Source organism: Ceratina calcarata, unplaced genomic scaffold (assembly GCF_001652005.2).
Source record: "Ceratina calcarata isolate Rehan_Ccalc_2016 unplaced genomic scaffold, ASM165200v1 scaffold78, whole genome shotgun sequence".
Classification (NCBI taxonomy): domain Eukaryota; kingdom Metazoa; phylum Arthropoda; class Insecta; order Hymenoptera; family Apidae; genus Ceratina; species Ceratina calcarata.
In genome coordinates, this window is record NW_017179104.1 from 324,395 (window position 1) to 347,595 (window position 23,201).

Here is a 23,201-nt window from a genome sequence, read left to right on the forward strand (position 1 = left end):
ATTGTGGTAGATTTACTCTCTTCAATAAAATTTTAAAAGATCTTAATCAATAATGAAATGAAACGTTTTAAAATATATCAACGCATGCGATCGTGGGAGGAATATGCGGGCGCGTATTTCAAATTATAATTTCCCTCACAATTGTTTAAAAACCAATTGAACGTTAACAATTAAGCTCTTTTCATCCAAAATCATTATTCCTCCGTCATCTGATTTTTTATTTTATAGGAAATGCGTTTTTCTCAGGTACATCAACTTTTAGGATTGACTGTATAGCCAATACTTAAGTTAACGGCATTAATCAAAGTGAAAATTATCGATTAGGGAATAGAAATTACCTCGACACGGTTCGCAATGTATCGACGAATGAATGCTAATTAAAAACGACGTGGCGCGGTTGAACGTGGCTCTGATGCGATTTCACGGGACTCTTAACCATATCGCGACTTCTTCCTGTGCGTTATCTAATGGTTCAACGCAGGAGAGCGACTGCCCGAGCTCGCCTTTTAACAAGGAGTTACTTTTAATGAGTCAGCGTATCCTTATATCTCCGTTCTTAAGGGGCAGCAGTTCGAAAATTATTTTCGCGTTTACGGATCCTCCTCACTAATGATACATCGTTAAAATGCGGTGGGAGAAATAGCCATTATTCGGACATAAGACGTTTTACGATTCCGTGACATTTAACCTTTCATCTAAATTTCATTTTTAAACAAATGCACGCGTAAACAATTATGAATAAAAATATCTATTACTATTATCATTCGCAATAAAAAGGATTCAAAAGTAGAAATGATTACAAAATTTACACACGCTGTAACATGACAAACACGTCGTGTAACAAAACGGATATACCGTAAATATTCAGTTTCAATTTCACAAACGAGTATTATTTATAAGACGAGGAAACGTGTCGTCCTTTACGGGTATCGACAGACCACCGTCTGTCCATTGACACGATTGGCGGCGATATTTTACGAGGATAGCCGCTCGTAAAGCATCGCGAGTCGAAACTGCCGATGACACTGAGGACGACAATATTCCGTCCGTACGGGTGAGAAGAGACCGCTTCCCGTTATCTGTTCGAGGATCTCCCGTAGGGGTGATTAAGAAATCCGCTTTCGGATGTATCTTCGGCAATTATCAGCGGAGACCAGCGATAACGTGGCTGCTCGGTATAGATTCCGTGATATGTAATTATGTGGGAGACGAGCACCGTAAAGATGAATGAACCTTACCCTATACTCGGGGTGAACGAACTCTTAGAAGAAAGTATCAACCATACGATGAAATAGTCACTCCAGAAACACTCGAAATGTTGTTTTAAATCCTACGATTTAACGCAGTTCGCCAATCTAGGCAGAGCAATTTTAAGTATAATTCCTCCAGTAAACAAGACATTATCTCCGTTACAATATGACTCTAATCACGTTAATTGACAGAGAATATAATTTCCAACATTTTCCACAATTAAATCCTATCGTCCCTACTTCTCACAATCCAGAACGTTTCAAAGCGTAATCTACTTTTTACCCTGCAATTATCACATCGTGTGAGAAAACTCGGCAAACGAAGGCGAGGCGCGGCGTTACGATGCGTGTCGGTAACGAGCAACGAGCTGATAAGTGGCTCAAAGCTGGGGGGGGGAAAAAAAAGGGTAGGAAACGGAAGGAAGGGAAAATAACGAAAAGCAGGCAGCGCGAGGTAGACTGCTGTCCACTCTGCGTGGCGTCCGCCTAATGTGCCCTCGAGCTACTCCTCCCGCGGTGCAAACGTGCTTCTTGTAAATAACAACACTCGTTAGCGGCAAGAAATACTGCGGCGATGTAATAACTCGCGGGCGCGCGCGATTCAATTTAATCACGGTCATTACGCGCCATTCATTATTTACGCCGTTATCGAGCTTTAATAAAATCTTGAGATACGTTCCCGTGCGTTACCCGTGCGAGGCTTCAATTAAATCGAGGCCCGAGGTCGATTCATCAACGGGCCACCATTAACGTCCGCGACTGCTACGGGATTCCTCCAGAGAGGATTAAATAAAATCGTCGCGGACCTAATAACGACATCTGTAACTCGGCGTTCTCCGTTGGGAATCGACTTTTAATTGTGTTTCACCTCGCTGGCGACCCGAGAAAATCGCTTCCACCAGCAGTGCGCGTGTGTACACCTCTGATCTTCGGGTAACTTCAATTATTAATGTTACGCCGATTGGAGAAACTGACCAAGAGACCTAATGAATTTTAACGCGTTACCCGCTGCGTAAACGTAGCTTCTATATTCTCTATGAACACGAGGCTACCTCGGAAACCGCGTGGCTTACTGTTTACTGTTAGTTAGTTCAGTTAAACGACTGATTAACTTACTAACGTCGACTGTAAAATGAGAATTTATTGCGAGACCAGTAGCAGCAGCAGATATTTATCTTCTTTACCTAACAATAATGCCAGCAGGATATCATTAAATAAAAAATGAAGAGTTTTCAATATCGGCAAGCAGGGGAGAGTAGATGCTATTCTTCATACGCACGGAACCGATCGTTATCTAATCTATACCGAGTTTAATACGCCTTAATTAATACACGAGATCTCATGAAATTTGCAGGCCCTATTAAAGATCACGCTACCTCGCCGCCAAGTGATTCTCGTATCGCATTGAAATCAGTTGAATTTTTCGCCTATCGGTATTCATCGAACAAGTTTAATCGCATGATACACGCTGACCGGCCGCAGTTTCCGATAATAATCGAGGGGATTAAGTATTTATTAGCGGTGGCCGCGCGGCCAGTAGCCGGGGTTTCGCGTCGACCGCTCGATCGTGAAAGCGCCAGCGTTATTATAAAGACCTGTAACCGGCATTTACCGTATCCTCGTAATATTTCCCCCCCTCGATGCGGCCTCCTACGGTCGTGGCGTGTGTTCGGGAAGATACATGTTATCGAAAGCGGTAGCCGCGGACCGCTATTACTCCATTATACAGTTTGCGAGCGGCACGGTATAAATTCGATGCAAATTCTACCGCCGCGCCAGCCGTGAGAATCATCAATCATGGTTAGCTGCCTGTATTTGGCGTTTTTCGGTGTATTCGCTACGAGAATCGATTCCGGGACGATGGTCGGTGCTCGACGTCGAGTACCCGTGAAATCAAGTAACGGTGCCCTCGATGTTTTCCATCGACTCCGTGTAAAGTCTCTGAATCATTTCTTACTCCTCGGTTGAACGAGAAAGTTCAGGGTATTTCGACGATTCCTCCGAGTGGCAGAATTAAAGCGTCCCTTTGTCTCCTCTGGTTAATTTAATTATTTACAACCGCAACGATCAATCATGAACCTCTGAAGTCCGACTCCTCCCAGAAATTTCACCTTGCTCGCAGCATGCATGCGCAACCGTAGAGTGTACGCAACTATTAAAAACAGGTGTTATCAATCATTGTTACTGACTCGCGATTAAAAAAACGTCCAGTTATCGCACGCTCTCCAATTGAATTTTACCTTGTTCGCCTACTTTCTCCTCTATCAATCACGAGCGTCGACGATCGTACGCTATCGCAAGTTCACGGGGTTGAACCCCGCGCGTTGCTCGTACAGGATTATTCAGCAAAAGCGCCTCCTGATAACCCCGTTCCACGTTGACCTTTTCCGAGCACAATGGGTTATTCATACGAGACAAATTCTAACACTTCTGGGAGCAGGACGGCACGATTGTCTCTACCGCGTGCGCACGATCCGCGCGAAACGATTTACGTCGTGGAATGGCAGAAATTACAGTAATCAATGAATTGGCATTTCCCACATCCCGATTGTAGCCAGTATCCGCCGTGCCGCCCGTAAAGATATCTCGATGGCTGCATAATGCCGCGGTGTTAGAATGATGGATAGACGTGCCGGTCCCCGTTTCTACGACCGTGCGGCGCACTCGTTGAAACAATTATTATACCGAGCGCCACTCTAGTACTTAACATACGTGGATCACGCTAACAGGATTTTGCCACGGTAACGCTACAAAATATTGTATATATGGACGTTTGTACGCCGTCATGTTTTGAACACTATACATAGAGGATTTATATTCATTACTTAAGAGAAGTTTATGTGATATTGAAAAATATGTACAAGTACAACTCGTTGAATAAATGTTTCATTGTCGGTACGATATACAGGGTGTTCTAAGAAAAATCTTAAAGCTGAAGGGGAATAATTTTGGAAGTGTTTCTGTATAACAATTTTTTTATGGCAAAATGCAAAGTGAGGCATGGTTTTTGAATTATTAATGAAAAACACTGACTAATAGGAGCACGTGTAGGGTCCGCGCTCAGCCACGGCACCGAAATTTTTATTTCACAATCCTTAACCAAGGCGAGAAGAGGAATTTAAAAAATGCCTCACTATCTAACTAATCGATTAATTATTTCGTTCATTGTCAATTACTCTTTAACGAATGGAGTTAGAAGAAAATTAGACATATTTGATAATTGAGGTGACGGTCAAGAAAATCGAGATCTGAGATGTACCGTGAATAATTTATATCATCTGCCTCAAAACACGATTTGTGGGACTGGAAATATTGGGAACTAGAGGTTCGTTAATGGCCGGCTCTAAATTAACGGTGACCCTGAGGAATTCCCGTGACGTCAAGCGAAATTCCGGGTGACTCGAAACTGAGGAAGGCAATAAGCTGTGAAACCGCATCGACTTTGATAAAACAGGCTGGAAATAAAGAAAATTGTGAAAATTAATTGTACTAAATCGCAAGGAATCGTCGCGTTTACTCGAGAATCTGTTTAACAGTTTAATAAGCTTATTATTACATAGTTCCATTTAATTTAAGGATAAAATTAGAATCGCATTAAATTCTTGCTGTAATAGAATTATAATGAATTTTAAATAGAGTCACGCATAATCATTTTTTATATATTTTTGTATAAAATACTTCTCTAAAATAGTATTAAATGAATAGGAGCCATCGATGTATTTACTTAATGATTCCCACTCGAAGATCGTTCCATCGTTATGCTAATAGACTCTATCTCCGAGTTTCGATATCTGATTACGAAAGAGGATTAGAGAAAAATGCTTTTAGGAAAAATTTATACATCGTTATTTATGAGCGGTTTCCCGTAACATTACATAAAGGAATGCCTTAAATTTTGTGATAAGGTCTGTGTATATGTAAACAGGACTTTCGGACGGTGCCTAAGGTCTAGCTACACAGACGTAACGTTACCGTGACGGCACTGTAACGTAATGGAAACTCAGGTCTCCGTAGGACGGAATTTTCATTTCATTTGCCGTAATCTTTAGGACAGGGTATAGTATTTTTCCTATAGGATTGTAAAAGCAGGGAGCTCAGGGGTCCACGTTTGGCACCGAATTGGCAAACAGGGACTGCCTGCTGTTTGAGTCCACTATCTACTCCGAGGATTTTATGTACTTTTCCGACGACTCTGCGGCAACGTTTGTAATTTTCAGCCAAAGCCAATATAGCCGAGGCTTTTTCCTACCTAAACTCCTTTACCCTGTCCTAAAGATTACGGCAATGAAAATTACGTCCTACGGAGACCTAAGTTCCCATTATGTTCCCAAAACGTTACGGTGCCGTTACGGTGCCGTTGCGTCTGTGTAACTAAACCTTTGAGAGGTTGACCACAAATAGGGCAGGGATGGGAACTCTGGTGTGTATATATAGTCAGTTCATTGCCTGAATGGTCAGTAGGAAAGACCTAGCGACCGAAGTAACATGTCTGTCAAAGTTTTCGCCCTTCTGTTCTCGCTGTTCCTCGTGCAGTGCGTAGTAACGGCTGCGCCACATTCACAATGTAAATTGCATAAATTCTACTTTTTAAAATCGAGTGATTAATCGGTGCCTTTCATAATAAGTAATTAATTGGTGAATTGTCTTTAGTTGCCGACTGTGTGCCAGGCACAACTTTTTTTAATGGATGCGCTACGTGCACATGTCAGAAAAATGGAGCACTCAGTTGTCCGCTGGTGGCCTGTCAAAAGTACGCCAATTATGATTCCAGCATGGATTACGAAGACTAATATATCGAATTCAATCGACAATTGATGGAACGAAAATAGGCAAGGAATCTGTCATGTGGAATTCTTATAGAAATCACTTATTTTATAATTATAATATATTGTATGAAAGAAATTATTTTGAAGAATGTACTGTGAAACGTTGTACGAAAAATTGTTCATGTAGAATTCTCATAGAAAGTTATTTTATAACTGTAATGTGTTGTCATAAATAAACTGAAGTACCGCAAATAATGTATTTGACTCATTTTAATATTAGAGAAGACTTAGTAACTAAAGTATAGACAATAAACATTGTTAAAATATAAGAAAAGCAGCGTAAGTCATCCAGTCTTAATTTGTATCCCATAGGAAGGTTTTACACTTCGGTAAATCGAATGTACACGAGACAAGAACGAATCTAATTTTAGAAATACTGTTATTTTTAGAATCAAGGTGAGAATAACATGTCTAACGGCTAAGAATAAGTATGTGTGTATTGAACGAGCAATTGGTTGATTGGTGGAAGAAGAAAGAGACGAGCATGTCTACGAGAGAGACAAGAGATAAGACGTTGACATTGGTAGTGCTAGGTATCGTTTAAATAGAAATTAGACAATTGGACACAACTGGCAAAGCGTGAATCCCGTCAATCACAGTCAATCAAGTATTAGTCGTAAGGATGAATTCTGCCATTGTCATTTTTCAATAAATTCGATTTGATAGTATGAAACCTAACGAAGTTGCTGATATTTTTTCTACTATCCCTTTGGTCGGTCCTTCGACTGAATGAGACTCACCTACCCTGGCAATTATTTTCCCACCACATAAAAACCTCCAAGTATTGACTAATTGTATAATGAAGCTGAAAATATTGTTCCAAATTTAATGCGAGAAATGTAAATCCTACGTTGACTCGTGTCTCTAAAATCAACATCAATCGTAGAGAATGATCATTCTTCGTGTTGGAATCCCACGGCCGGTCGGTCAGGCCGAGGTTGAGCACCGCGGCTACCACCGTCTTGGTTGAACCATGGACCAGACAAAAGATCCTGGTTCTCACGACCACGCCCTCTCCCCGCCGCCTTTGCGCTCTCTAGACGGCGGCAATGCCTTCACGAAGGTACCTATCCACCGGAAATTCTTGAAGCCGCGGCTCCTTCGACGGTGTGTACACACATGTGTGCCCGCGGTTGCCTGGTGTGTATACAGATAGGCCCGGAGGAACGAACGGTGTGACCTCTTCCAGGTTCTCGCGAGGCGATAATAAATGGCCGGTCACAAATGTGGCAACGAAACGCGGGGGCAACGTCACAAAAATGCATACTCGATGAATAGTATTCAGAGACGTACAGTCACTCCGTCGGTGCTATCGAATTTCTAAGCCTCTGAGCTACAGGCCACGCGGTTCACCGTGCGAATGTCGTAGACCCTTGACCCTCCTGTATGTAGCCACCCAATTGGCCGATTGAAAACGGCACTATGCCAAGTGTGACTATAGGCTTTCCTTGGGACGAGCACGCTTGGCGTCCGTCGTCTGCGCGAGGAACACCGAATTCTTTTCCGAACGTAGAAGGCATCGATTAAAAGTTCCTCAGATCGCGCGAATGGTCACGCGTCCGACGAAGTTGCGGCCAACGCGACTTCCGTTCACCACGATTTTCCGTCTCCGAGTATCTTGAATGGGAATCAAAGGTGCCCGATGACTAATGGTCCGCGGTCGTGACTGCTTGACCCATCCACGGTGACAGGCCGTTTAAATCATCGGTCGTATCTCCCCGAGTTAAGTACGTTATCGTTATCGAGACCGGATCTTAATGTTTTATTTGTTAATAACGTTGTCTCCGCCGGGTTAACGTGGGAAGATCGCGTAATGACTGGGAGGCGCGTAAAACCCGGGGTCAGAACCGTGGCGAGCAAAAAGGGGGAATTTCCTTTTACCATTTGCGTCGGGTGCCATTTGCGGGGAATATCAGCCGCGCGGTGTAACGTAACTAAAGCGCAAAGAAACGCGGCTGCGTGGAATCGCAACGGGTCATTCACGGGAATATTGTCCCAGTAATTAGCCTCCACGTTTACCGACGCGACGGTCGGTTCGTTCTCCGAAGCGTTACGCTCGCTCCGCTTCCTCTCATAATTGTGAGCACACCTTCTGCCGTCACCTTGGAACGGTAACGTCAACCTATGAACTCGGCGTGATCCCGCGTGAGAGAAAAAAAAAAATACCCGACTCGCGATGATGAAACTCGCCCTAGCGATCGGCGTGTGGTGAGTGTGCGTGAATCACCGATGAACAATGAAGTATTTGCTCATTAATGCCTTTATCGCGTGTCTCAACCATTAAGATATCGTTTTGAAGTACTCGTTGTGTTTTAATCTTTAAAGCTAATAAGTTGTTTGGCTAAGATTAACTAGTATCGTTGTATACCAATTTAAGTTAGCTTCCCTAGCTTCTATCTCATTCCTTGACTTATATTTGCAGACTGTCTTATCTTCGAACTTTATTGTAGTTCATCATTCTTGAACCTTCTCGTTATCTTCAACCTCGAACTCTAATATCCCTGTCCCAGCAAATCCTAATCCTCGTCACTTAAAACCTATATTTTATTTTCTCTCAATTCAGACTATTTTATTTTCAAACTTCTTTAATTCTCGTAAAATAAAATTCTAGTCTATTGTCGAGAGATTCATTTATCTTCGTTATGGTATTAGTTGTATTATTCTTAGTAAATAATTCACGGAATATAACAGTATAAATAATCCTGGTTGATAAATGTGTTATAGAAGAACGAAATTGTAGATACCGTCGACTGACTTACCGGTGTGGGTTCTCTTGTGAGCCTTTAAGTGGGAGCTTTTCGTGTACACCTTGTCGCAACCCGCCACGTCGCATCTGTGAACTTTACGTCTCTTCAACGCGTCGCCGCACTCGTTGTCCATTGCTAAGCTCGCGCCGTTTCCCCCGACACCGGAATTTCCTCTACTTCCGATCCCAATCCCGGCCGCGAGCGCAGGACGCTTGTGAAACACCCTGAAACAGCAAATAAACATCTCTCTGTAGATATTAGGAACCTATTCCTTTTTAAATCCGTCGGAAAGGAAATCGAGAAAGAAGATAATTGAAAAATTGTTCATAGAACTTGAGTCGAGCAGTGGGCGAGACAATTGAAACCGAGAGTTTGACAGCGAATGGTCACCTTTTTTGCGGAACGTGTTCGTCAAACTATACTCGAACCCCGCGGCGACGTTGATTATGATGAACGAAAGGGTGGCAAAAAATCCGAAGAATGGTCGCCCGCGGTGATTTCAATTCAGATATGGATAAGACGTCTTCATCGTTATTTTATCTTTTGTGCGCACGGCCGACCGAGCATCATACTTTATTTCTCGTTCTTCAACGAGCAGTAGAACCGACGAATCCCGTCCGCAATCGGTATGGATTTATACAGGAAGCTTTTGGTATACATTATTCATCGTTATGACCGGACTGACGAAGAACCAGCGGTATTGCCCGCGACATAAAGACATACCGAGACAAGCATTTTCCGCACAAATGGAATGTACGATTTTTATTATTGAATATTCATAACGTACTCTGAATTTAATTGCCGCGCATGTCTGAGGTTTTAAACAATCACTTCGGTCTCTATTATTAAATACTTCCAATTTCAATCGCTGTCAACGAACATTCAACAAGGAGGTGAATGTTCGATTCATTCTTCGGCTATTAAATGGAAGCGCGAGCTGAGTCGATCCATCTTACGAATTGACGCCCGGTGAAACTCGATTCGCAACCGAATTCGTACGTGCAGCGGCGGTCGTCCCGACTGTCGATACGAGGAACTGTTAAAGGATAATTTAAAGTACCGAACGACTTGACAGAGACGATGCATCAATTCGCTCGAGACAATGCCGAAACGAGACTGTTCCACGAACGTTGCTATTAAACCGGGATTTAAAGCACCATAACGCGGGGATACGAAATTTAAGACTGTCATAAGTCAAGGTATAATCTTACATTAGGCGTGCAGTATATAAACTTATCAACGTGCATTCTTCTATCTTTATTTAATGTCAGGTGATCGTTTTTTTACCTGGTTAATAATAATAATCAAATCTGGTAATAATCCTCATGATTTTCTCCAATCAAGTCTGAATTCTGTCTAAGAGATAAAAAATGAAGAGATAACGAAAAATATTTTAATGAATGCACTGATTTGACACAAGAATGAGATTGGAAAAAGATATTGTCATATTTTTCTCAAAGTAAACCAGGAATACGCGTTTCTGTTTGAGATAAAATTGCACGGACGTATACTTCAGACGCATCCTCGGTTAGACCATATTTCATCGAGACGAAGTGTGCGATGCGATGGCAGACTCGCCGTAAACTAGGCCCGCAGCTCTGCTGTTTAAACTGGCATAAATCCGCTTCTACTCGCAATAATCCGACTCGCTCCTCCAACCGGAGATTCTCTATCCGAGAAACAAACTCTCCTCGCCTCGATTTCCCGATTTCCGACACCTCGCCAAGCGTTTATTACGTTTTCAAGGTTTACCAAAAAGCGTAACGCGTTTCTCCTGATTTTACATTTCTTATAGTCTGAGATCTGAGATGATTAATAAAACGTGTCGCCTACGGCATTGTCAGTAGCAGATCCACGTTCTTTCGAACGATATTATAATACATTACTTCAATCTTTAGCAGTTGTACGCTGATTTACTCGACTAGATTGCAAAGAATCTATCAATCGTGACTCTATAAAAAAATTAAGAACCGTTCAAGCAGAAAATTTATTTTCCACTTGATTCGTGCAACGCGGCAATTGATTATTTCTGTACGTTTCACACTTGGCCAATAGATTACCAGGGTAATCGCGACGGATCTACTTCCTCGGGACAATTAATATTCCCACATTCTCCCCCCGAGGACAATAAGGAATCTCGCGCGGCAATTTATTTCGCGATAATTCCATCAGCTTCCACGGTGTTGGAATCAACGTGTAGGTACGCCGGGAGGATTACCAAATGGATCATTGTTTCGAAGAGACGGAGCCGTGAGCGCGCGGTTTGCTAGAGAGCCGAAGGAGGAACTGGAAAGTACATTTGTCGTGAAGTATTGCTGCAAGCTTGCGGCAGTTCCTCCGCAGGGGGTAACCGACATGCGGGTACCGATGTACAACGGTGCGTGTACACGTGCGTAGCCGGTCACGAGCGTGGAAGTCCCCGTCGCGTCGTCCGCGTACGTACTGTAAGTATGTAACACCGTGCCGTACCGTCAGACTCGGAAACGGAGACAGCCAGCCGTCCCCGGAGATTTATGAGAAACGTGAAGTATAACTATCGGTTAACGGCACTGTGACACGGGAAGACAGACCTCGATCCTCTGTGGCACTGGTGACGATTTCATGGTACGCCTGATCCACGGACGCGATCTCCCGGTACCATTATTGGCATACATCTGCCAAACCGGCTGAAGAATGTCGTGCATACCGCGATCATGCTATATATGACGATCGTAAAACGAGCAATCAATTTTTACAATAAATTCTCAAAAATTTCTATAGCCTATATTAAAAAATTAAGCACAGGAGACGTGGTAACTACAATCTACAGTAAGGAATGTGTTGGTAATCGGAGCGTCGCCGTGACGAGAGGCATGGATTTAGTCGAGAGTCATTCAGAGGCTCTAATAAAGTCATTGACACAGAACAACGATGAAGTAGGGAATACCGAGTTAGGTGGATAAACCGTTATGTCATCGTCTGTCATCGTGGCATGAAAAAGGGCGAGTTGAAATTATTCAACGTAATCTCTCTCGTCCAAGCCTGTCCAGGCGTCGAAAAGAAATCGTGACACGCCGCGCGGCCGCCGCCGCGCCGTATGAAACTGTGAAATGACGTTTGTTAACGCGCGCCCGGCCGGGTGTCACGAGATTACTGTATTCTCTAATTTCGGCCCCGGTCCCGACAATAGAAAAGACCGGCGGACCGCACGAGAGCAAATTAAACGAGATTTACAACGGGCGCACGATCTCGTCCTATTAACCCTAGAAGTGGCCGTACGTTCGATGAAATATGACGGCGAACGTTAGCTTCGCACCGAAACTCCGACAAGCTGCGATATCCTGCTGCTTTTTAACCGTCGTAATAATAAAGTCAGCCCTCGCTCGCAAAATGATAAAGACGTGAGAATTATTATTTGACTCTACAATTGACACATTTTTTATTCACGGTAAAAACGGGTTCGTGGATGAAATAAATGTACAGAGTAGATGTGATATTGTTCAGCAAGTCAAAGCTTCAATGCAACTTTGATTCTACCAAAAACAAAAAATTCACTGAGCATGATAACCAGTTAAAAGCTGTTCCCAGAGATTATATTCCGAGTTGTACTTTCTTCAGTAAATAGTACACATCCTGTTGCTCCCTTATAAGATCGAAAAAAAAGCGAGCACACGAAGGTGTGCGGGGCCCTGCTACACATCTATCGGCGAGCGTGGAAAAAATCGACCGCCTCGCCGCTGGTACCGCGATACGATCGGTAAAAGTACTTACAGGGACGTTTCCTTTATCCTCTGCAACGCGAGCAGGGCCGCCGATGGGGAAACGAAGACAGGATCGAGCGGTTCCATCATGCGGACCGACGCGTCCCTCTCTCTGTCCCTTTCCCTGTCCCTCTGCCTCTCCCTATCGCGATCTCGTTCCTTTTCTCGATCCCGCGGCTCCCTCTCCCTCTCCCTGTCCCTTTCCCTGAACCCTGATTCTCTTTCTTGCTGCCGTTCCCTGTGCTGCTCGTTCTCCGTGCTCCTCTCTCGCACCCTCTCGCGGTCTCGTTCCCGTTCCCGGTTTCTCTCCCACGCTGCCTCGCACAGCGGCGGCAAAGGCGGCGACACTGCAACAAAAATCGGGCGAGATATTAATTAGTCGCCCGAGCCAGCGGGAAATCGCGGGTTATTTGCTGGCCGCGCGCTCCCACCTAACGTTTATACGAGAATTTCATTCCATTTCATCGGTCTTTATGCGTTCGACGGATCGGTTAATTCGTCGGCGTACGAGTTCGTTAGCGGTTACCGGTTAATTACTATATTTCGTAGAATCGTACATTATCTACCGGGTGACGTATATGACTCTAGGGCCAGGGGAACGCGCTATCACTTTCAGCCCGGGAAATAAAACCAATCGCTCGAAGCGTTCCGCCGAGTGATCGAAGGGAATAACGAGCTGACCGTTATTAACGCGAGTTTTTCCTCAGTATATTATTTAAACGCCGCGATTTACGCCGACGTGACTCCGGCACCCGCGAAACGTTGTCGTAAATCTTCTGTTATAAAGTCTGTTGATCTACCAGCCACGAGCCGACCGGAACGTTCCGCGGGTTTGCAGAAAATTCAGAGAGAACTCCAATCGGTTCACAGACTGCGAAAAACTGCACTACATTCTGCTTTTTATTGCGACGCCCGTCGTAGTTGCTTATCTGTTTCTTTGAAATCTGTTCTTAGATACAAATGACAAGATATATATATAAAAAAAATGTACTATTGCCCCAGTATTTATTTTTTAAGATCATTTTTAATTGATCTCCTTCACAAGATTTATCCTTTACCTCTACACTGACTGACTTTTGAACCTCAAAAATAGAAACAACCACCGGACTGATGTTGCTATAAATAACGAGAAAACTATCTGCATGTACTTGTAATCGCATGTCGATAAGAACTCGTATCGATATCAAATGATGCAGAGGGACTCGCATCGGCTGGTAGACACCTTTCGCTGACTTTTGACCTCGCAGCATCGCGGCGGTTGCGTTGTACGTCGTTAGCCTTTTCGTATCGCAAGGCCGGCAAGAATTACACATGATATTACTGTTACTAATTAATAAGCGACGATGGTCAACAGATTCGCGATCGATCGATGTTGCCATCAGTTTCAGGATACGGTAATCGGGATTTATCTTTAGACGCCGGATTAATGCCAATCCGTGCGTCTCTCATCCGATTATTGGAGACGCCGTCTGGATTGCCTCGTAATCAATGGAATTGTAATTTCCGATGCTTACCTCGTTAAGTGGTAATGGTTCGTTTACCGGTAAATGCATGTAATTAGTGGCGTGTAATTTCGAGTACACGAAATCGGCACTCGTTATCATTGCTCGTAATTCGTTCCCTCTCTGGGAAGGCGAACGGATGTCCAACGAATCATAGTGGTGAATAATTACTGATGTTTATGTGTAAATTCATAATTGGTCACCGTAATTAACTTCTCTACTTTTTCTACATCGTTCCCCGTTTAAATAAAGACCTTTGAACGGGACAGTATATTCTTCCACTGCGTCTCACGTTACGTAGACATCCAGAAACCAGCATAGAACGCGAAATAACGGGATTAAGAGGTAATCGATTTCGTTCGTGAGGAGACACGGTGTGTTCGCGGAACACAGCGCGGTGTATTGCGTAACGCATGTACGCACGCGAGTTCCTCGTTGTTCGTTGTGAATCAACAAGTCGGAGATTTATGCAGTCTGCCACGACGACGGTCGGCGCGCGGCGGGAAACGCGTTCGAAGATGCATAACTAGGAAATGAACGTATCCGAATTTTGTTGGCTCTGTGAATCACGCTAAAAGATCGTCTTTTAATTGAGCGAAAGCTTTCTCTCCCCCTCTGAATGCCAGGTAGCCGGATCGGTGCACTAAAATGCGCGCATGTTGCATTTTAGCATTCAGGGAGTCGCGGCGTTCCATCGGGAACGTCCGGACGGTCCTCGTAATAAGCGATTTAATCACTGTAATCGGGTTACGCTCTGGGCGGAATATGTTACCGAACCGAAAGTTGCGGTTGCCTGGCTCGGCACGAGTAATAACGATGATCGGGTAAGCGCGTTTCCAAGAACGTTTTCCCCGGCCGGGGAATCCGGCATGGAAAATTTCAATATAAAACTCCGCGTTACAGATACGCATCTCCGGGCTCCGTGTTCTCCGGCCCTTATCGCCGGGTAAATCTCTCGGAGACTGCGCCGCCCGATCGTCCAATCGAATCGGAGAATCATTATGAATACAGTCGGTCGGCCCAGCTCAAGACGCATTCTAACTACTCGCGCGTATTATTAACCACAATTTCCGAGCATCGCCCGAGCAGCTCCGCTTAATTAGCCTCCGCTTCGGACACTTTTTCCTCCCCACCCATCCGCGAGGTCCTTCATCCCTCGTTCTGGACGTCTCGTTAAAACGATTAACTCTTGCCGTAGATCCACACGAAGCACTTTGATGCTTAGTGGAGCACGCGAGTGCCCAGAATTCGATCGACATTTTAACCCATTCACCAAGTTTCGTTTATTTCTTTTTTCGTTATTAGTACTTCCGTTATTTATATGCATTCGGATGATGGTTTCACTGACGAAGAATCTCATCTACTTAAATATTTTTAATGTTCTTGTTTATATATTTATTAATTGATTCCTTTCAGGACTAAAATCGTTACTTTATTCTCCTACGCTTTACGCACACACACACAGGTTTTTTCACAGATATTTCTCCTTCGTCTTTTTCTTATTCTGCCTTTCTCCTTACTTCATATATTACTTTGTATCATCTGGCCTTCTCACTTGATCTCTAATCCACTTCCTAATATCTCTCCGTCTCTCTTGCTAGCTCTCATACATTTCGGACCTCCTTTTCCGGTATTATGTCCTATATCTTCCTTGACATGTCTTCTCATTCATGTCTTTGTTCCTGTTATTTCACAATAAATGATTGATCTCCTTTCTTTCTGTGTAAAAGGTTTCCTGTATACAAACTTTGCTCCTCTTTCCATCGTCGCCTACGCAAGGTTGATCCCGAGCATTACCGGCAATAACGCGGTTTCGCCACGTTTCTCTTTCCTAATCGCTTCACCTCCCCTAGGTTCTCCCACCCTGGATCGCGTTTCCCTCCTGCTCGCATCCAACGGACTCCTTTCTCTCGTTCCGTACACGTATAGGCACTTTCATGACCCGGCGAGTCCACAGTCAGGGGGTAATTGATAATGTTAAACGCCGGGGTTAATCCGCCGATTTATGGGCAGAGTTTGTACGGTGGATTTTTCAAATCTGCCAAATTGAGGGATAATAGGCGGACATTAATGCCTCGCTGCCAGCAATCGAACAGCCAGGCGGCAAAGAGAGATAAGTGGGAACGGGCGGCACAGCCGGCCACGTCTATGCAGCGCGATTAATTCACTGGCGGAGTTGCCTCTAAACTCCGGATTTAGCGAGGAAATTAATGCACTCGTGTGACTGGTATCCGCCACCGTTGCCGCAGTTTTGACGTATCGGTATAGGATATTGTTAACAAGAATATCAAATGCTGCAGCGTTGAACGAACAAGTCAGATACCATCGAGTATCTCAGTTAAAACTCTATTTTGAACAACAGTGTTTTAACGATCATTCAACCTCGCGTTTAATAATACACACAGCATAATGGCATTAGGATTTTCAATGCTTTTGTAAATGAACTCTGTTATATAAACCGTTGAACATTAATAATGGCAGCGGAGCACACGTGTGCTGCCAGATCTTTATCGGATCGTTCTAAAATAATCAACTAGAAAATTCATCAATCCGCCGGAGGTGACCGGGTCGAGACTATCCGTGACGCTATCGGCAGGAAGCGTTTCGCAATCATTTACACGAATTCAAAGCGGCGAAGACAGCGGGACAATGGCCGTCTGATTGACGAACGTTAAAACGCGGCCCCGTACGATTAATCAATATTAATTACAGGGAAAAATAGTCGCGGACCGATATGATAACCCGGTGTGTTCCGATTCACCGCGACGACTCCAGGACGAATGATGAATCGTGGTTCGTTCTCGGTAACCTGTCGTGCGGCATCATCGATTATCATACATTGTGCGATCAGCCCAGGGCCGGGACGTAAAGCCGTGGCGCGGCGCGAGACGAGAAATATGCGCGGACCGTTGGTTCCCTCGCCGCGGCTTGAATACGCGCGCGAGAAGACGCGCTAGGTGGGTGGACGTGCCCACCCGCATCGCGGAACTCGTTAGACGCGAGTTTTCAATTAAATTTCCGGTTTTCGCACGGCGAAACGGAGATTAGCCGATGGCCCGTCTTGTACCAATTAATCGTAGATTACGATTTTTTCCGCGACACCGAGCCGCAGCGGCGTCTTCAATTTATCGACGTCTCCTCGTGTGTCTGACTACGATTTCACTTGGACGATAATCTCGGTTGTGCGAGCTTAACCCCTTGCCGTACTTTAACGAGTCTGACTCGTGATCAGAATTTTGTATCAAACGTGAATATCACGAGTTGAACTCGTGATCAGAATTTTATGGCAAACGTGGATATCACGAGTCGGACTCATGGTCATAATCTCATGTCCAACGGGAATATGCTAAGTTTTCTATAAGCATAAAAATCGGCGTGAAACGACCTGGGAATGTACAAGGCTCGAAGTTTTCCGATTGGTACGGCATGGATTTAAGCGTACGAATACAGAATACTAGCATCCCTATCGTGGCTTCGCCTAGTTTAATTATCGAGTAGATGTATAGAGTAGAAATATTTGAATGAAAACCAAGTCGTTATGGAGCTTCAAAAATACTTTGAATTTCGTAAATAAATTTTACACTTTTTCAGGCCCTTAATAAATGATTGAGGAAAAATCCTTATATTCGTATGGATCGATCCTTCATTAAATTTAAAAAATATTGAGAAATACGTAAAAACACTTTTTAAACCCAGCAGAACATAAATTTTGAAAAATCTACAAATTTACTTTTAAAGAATTGATTACGTGATATTTCGAAGTGAAATCTCTTGGACAGCTCATCGCGTTAAAGAAATATTGACAAGAAAGTAAAAAACTTCACTCTTGTTCGATCCATTAATTATTCCATGTTGTTTGCTTTACAAGTATACTTTATGACACACCAGAGTATATAAGAAAATTATAATTGGAAATAATGAGAGTAAACAGTTATAAAATTTGCAAACTTTTTGACACATATCGGAAAGTATTATACTTAATGCTTTAAAATTCGACAGGAGAAGAACTATGTAAGATACAATCGGTTCTCTCCCAGTTCGAACGATCGTAAAATCGTTGGTGGAAGCAGCGCGATGGCCTTTAATTGAACCGCTTAACTGCTGCCGAAGCAGAAACCTAAAGGAGGAATGCATAATTAAAAAAATGCTCGCCCAGAACGAACGATTATCTCCTCGGAGAGCGTTACATTAACGTGTTCTTATCATAATTAACCGCCGCCTGGCGCACGCTAATTGACAAAGGCGTGATTATACCATCGTGGTGAAAGTAACGCGGAAACGAAGCTTGTGCATGCTAATTCATATACGCTCCCATTCGAACGTCGAAACGAGCACACACGGCGTCTCGAATTTCGAAGGTTCATGATGCACTTTAATGCAATCTTGGTCCGTTTAAGTAATGCCAGTTATAAAGCATAATACATTGTAATTTATACCATTTACTCACGTTTTCCTTAATCAATGACTTTATATGAATAGAATAGCAATTTGAATTACGACATTATATTCTACAAATTCAAATTAAATTATTCTATAGAATTTTTTAATTGTCATTGTCTATTAATTCTGTCAATCGTGCTATTTTTATTGCTTGTCCAATAAAATAAATTTTGGTGAAAAGATATCATAACTCAAATTTGAAGCATCAGATTGGAACTATGTTGTTGTCTGTTAATTGGGCTAAATATAAAAATGAGATCATCGAATTTGGAGAAATTTTAAAAGATTCACTACTCGTCAAGCTATAAAGCTCTGTTAAATGATAGCGTTTCGTAGAAAGCACGGGAGAGTTTTTACGGTCGAAATCGGTCGCGGTTAGCCTCGAATTGTTCCACCCACGCCGCGATCTCTCGCGAGGCGAGGCGGAAGGGAAGGGATCGAAGTGAAAAAGGCGCAGACACGTCGCGTCGCGACACGATAGGAGGTGCACAAAAAGGGAGAGCCAAAGGATGCGAGAAGGCGAGAAACGAGATTATTGGGAGTTCGTTGTAATTACAGAGGACTGAAAGGAGATTCGGGTAATGGATCGACGTGGCTCTCGTGACGTTGCCAGGCTTCACGGGGCCTTCTGTCTTGATGCACCTACCTTCCGGGCTACGAATGAATTATGCGTTTGCGATCGAACGTTCGAAAGTTGAGGTAACGTCTTATTCCAACCACCCGAGTCTCCCCTGTGATTACCAGGCCCGGCTGAACCGGGAGTGAGACTTTCGAGCTCCATATATCGCGGTTCCGTAATCGGATGCTCATGAATTGGTACATTTTATGGGACCACGAATGGGTCGCAAACGACACCGTCGAGCATATAGAATAGTTGCACGTGATCAGGACAAAATTTATCATTCTTCTCCAGCATCACTTCCATCGAGATTGATTTAAATAAGGCTGGCTTTCGCTGTTGTAATAATTATTCGCACTGCTCACGATATTTACATTTGGACAATCATTGTTCTCATAGTAAACGATATGAAAAATGCTCGATAATATAACCATTTAATTTTACTTTTTGCGAATTCTCAATTATTACATTTTTGAAGTAGTATAAGTCAATGAAAATGTGCCTCAGCTCAGACATACTTAAGAGATGCTTTATAATTCAAACGAACGTTTTTCGTTAATAATTTAAAAACCATGGCTCACTTTGCATTTTACCAAAGAAAATTGTTGTTCAGAAACACTTACAAAATCACTTAAGTTAAGATCCGATTTATGAGGACGATTGTAATTTTCCTAATTAGATTAGATTCGCCAATACTTTCACGAAGTTACTGTCGAGGGTAACGAGGAGGCAATTGTGGACGCGTGAAATATCGTCGCAGAAGTAGAAACTCGGTGGAACTCGCGGACGGGTTCACGTTAAAGTATACCGAAGACGGTCTCGACAGTCGGGGTTGGCGATCTTTATTGCATTATCGGATCCGTCGGGTCGCGCGATCGTTAGGTGAAAATGATCGTTAGCGCCGTAGCATTCATGCCGGCCACGGGACGATGAATCTTCCTCGTCATCCGGCCGGGACGCGTTCGTCGCGGAACTGTCCGCTCCGGCTCTGCTTCAGCCCGGCGAAGGTGTATAAATTGTCGAGGCGAGCGCGGGACGCGAAGGTGCCGATACTCGATAAATCTATCCGATTCGTGATAGACGAGCCGAGGTGCAGGTTGGCCTGGCCGAGCCACAGCGTTGCACCTATCCGGTTAGATACACACGGACGATGCATCTCTCTCTACCCCCTTTCTCTTCCACTGTTTCTGTCTCTCTCTCTATCGGTGCACCTTCACCTGTGATCTCTCGCGGATGAGTCTAGTGAGCGACACCATCGTCGTGCACTCTCCCAATGTTCTCTTATCCACATGTCTAAGCACCTGATTGCTACGTTTCTTTAATTGACCTTAATATGTAAATCATTCGAAGTTTAACCCATTCCGGTTTGTCTCTTTTTCTGCCCCCTTTTCTTCATGCATTTAAATTATCCTTTATTGAAATTGTTTAAATAAAATATTACATTTATTTCAATTTTGTCATTTCTATCACTAATGAAAAATCGCAGACGTTAATCATTTTCTCTTGAAATGCTTGTCGTTGGCATGTGTGCGTCGATCAATAAAACACTTAATCTCGCTTTCTACCGTGGCGATTAACATTGATCCGCATTCGGGCAAACACAATAGCGTTGACGGTGACACGCGACAACCGGTCGATGCATGGTAATGCCGCATCGGAAAAGGTCAACCTCGGCGACGTTGAGCGTCGCTGTCGAGCATTGTCGCAGGTGTTTAACCTTCGCGAAAACGGGACTCAGGTGTGTTTCACCTGCGCCCGAGCTAGCAAGCGATCGTACGTAAGTTAAGTACGCGATCTTCGCCAGCCGATCAATAAATTCTGCATTTTTCCGTTTCCCGTTCCCTCGGCTGTGCTTCCAGCTGAAACCGCGATACCTAGAATCATCATCCTACGGGACGAAACTTCCTCCTACGAATTTTTTCACGCCATTCGTTCATCGTTTTCATTTTTCGCCGAGATTTGTTGAGGGAAGCGGAGGCGCGCAGGGAAAACGACCGGGCGATTACAGGGATAATAAATTAACGCACACGACCTTATCGAATCGTATAATTCATCACGGGTTTACGTGCCAGCTCGGAGGCTAGGAGCAAAGTACGTGTAACGTACGCCGGGCCCGGCCTCGTGCCTCGTGTGATCCCGCTTTTGCACATTAACCTCGTAAAACTCTAACGGCGTTCGACCTCCGCACCTGTGCAACGATCCCGGGCCAACCGCCGCCGATGTGAAAGTTCGGAGCGACGGGGAAACGACGAAAAAGTGCGCTCGTTAACCGAGCGTTATCGTCGGCCCTCGTTAACGATGAACCCGGTAGAAATCCCGGAATTTTTCTCGGATTAGTGGATGCCGGATCGACGCTCGCCGCACCTCAGACGGTTTTTAAACAGCCTCTTGAATTTCGTGGAACATGACGTGGATAAATTGGTGGCTGTGTACCTGGTTTCTGCCCTTTTACCGTGGCAAACTAGACGGATCGTTTGCTCCCAGCAGATCATCTCAATTCATACGATTATTTACCGAATAGTCGACTAAAAATAAACACTTTCTATATAATATTTAATTTATTAAATTAATCAATCTTTATCTTTACTTGCATTATATTTATAATAATAATTCAGATCGCGTTCAGTGCTATCATAGATTTCCGCGAAGCGATGAAAACGGTTTCGAAAATCTAGCTATTGGTAACAGGAACATTGACAGTCGGGCAACATCTTGATAACACGGTAGCGTATTATGCAAACTATAACGGGTGGTCGGCGAAACGAAGTGCATACGGTTCATCTTGATCAGACGTTGCGCCGAGCAATAACGCCAAAGTGGTATACGAAACCGCAAAGTTAACGATTCGAGAGGGAAATAACGAGGGCCACGCGGTCCACCAATGGACAGCAGCTGCCATTATCTCCAAAAATAGAAGTAACCCCGTGCGTGCAATCGCGGCCGCGCTCTCTATACCTACTGTAGTAGGTTCATTAAACGTTCGCTAAAATATCGATCAACATCGATCGGGTTTCCCTTATTCTCGGCCTCTAACTATACCTCACGGACATGTCCCGAACGAATTTCTTATTAGCCGGCTGTCGGGGAAACCGGGGCCCCGTTTAATCCGAGACAACCGCGCGGCCTCGCTCATAATAGCTTCGTTAGAATTAATTAGACAACTGTTACCGCGGTTTAATCGGTTTCGTGATTACGCGAACATCCGTCGGATTGGTTCTACGTCGCTTTTGAAACGCGTTAAGAAGGCGACACGTAATAATCGCTCGTACTACCTCGAACGGGGTGTTAAAACGAGCTTGGCTTTTCCTATTTCCCATTTACGGCCGTGTCTCCACGGAAACTACGAGTTGCATCATTTTCCCGGCCGATAGACAGTTTCGCAGGTAACGCGTCTATACGAGAACGTTAATGAGCCGTGCGACACAGTCGAAGGACAATTAATTAAAGACTGGACGATGCAATTACCTTAGACACTTTTCTTAATAGAATTCGACAAGCTTGTCGCTGATCTAGTCTTCATTTAAACGCGATCGAGTTCTCTCTCAAAAGAATCCCCTCGCGATTATCGTTTGGTTTTCTTAGTGTTTCCTGTCTCGTGCGCGCGTGCTCCATCCCCGCAATAATTGCACTATTGCCGACTCGCTTTGCAATTTATGAGGCGCCGGGATCCCCACGAGTTTACGTTTACTTGTGTTTAGTTATGTTTACCTGTTTCATTTTGTAATCTGCGTGGTCGCTTGCCTAAGGGCCTCGCATCGTCTAAATTGAAATTATGTTACGCAATGGGTGCTCATGTCGCAAGCAACTTATCTTGTGGAATCTTTCAGAATTTCTGTGCACGAGTTCTCAATTCAGTATAATCTACGTCTTTGTTCTTTTCGCTAATTATTAGGTTACGAATTTATAAAATATTATTTTTTTGAAAATATTTTATTCCACTTGTATAGATTTTTTATTTTTATAATTTCATAATATGAGATTCACATTAATTGCTTTTTGTATTTTTGGAGATTATGTATAATAAATCAATTTTCTTACAGGTAGGTTTTCCATAATTGCATAAAAATCCACAGTCTA

At 43.8% G+C, this 23,201-nt stretch overlaps 2 protein-coding genes across 2 annotated transcripts in view; one reads left to right on the forward strand and one right to left on the reverse strand.

The window, feature by feature from the left end:
• LOC108630503 (zinc finger and SCAN domain-containing protein 26) overlaps positions 1 to 23,201 on the reverse strand; it is a 334,222-nt gene that overhangs the window by 10,128 nt on the left and 300,893 nt on the right. Inside the window, exons 5-6 of the mRNA XM_018033841.2 lie at positions 12,574 to 12,910; positions 8,836 to 9,047 (exon numbers count right to left, since the gene is read on the reverse strand). Coding sequence (XP_017889330.1) covers positions 8,836 to 9,047; positions 12,574 to 12,910 — 549 coding nt within the window. The remainder of the gene's footprint in view (positions 1 to 8,835; positions 9,048 to 12,573; positions 12,911 to 23,201) is intronic.
• Positions 5,695 to 6,258, forward strand: LOC113465010 (serine protease inhibitor 3). Its single transcript, XM_026818108.1, has 2 exons — positions 5,695 to 5,814; positions 5,901 to 6,258. Exons 1-2 carry the CDS (start codon positions 5,736 to 5,738, stop codon positions 6,038 to 6,040), a joined length of 219 nt encoding a protein of 72 aa, XP_026673909.1. The 5' UTR covers positions 5,695 to 5,735; the 3' UTR covers positions 6,041 to 6,258.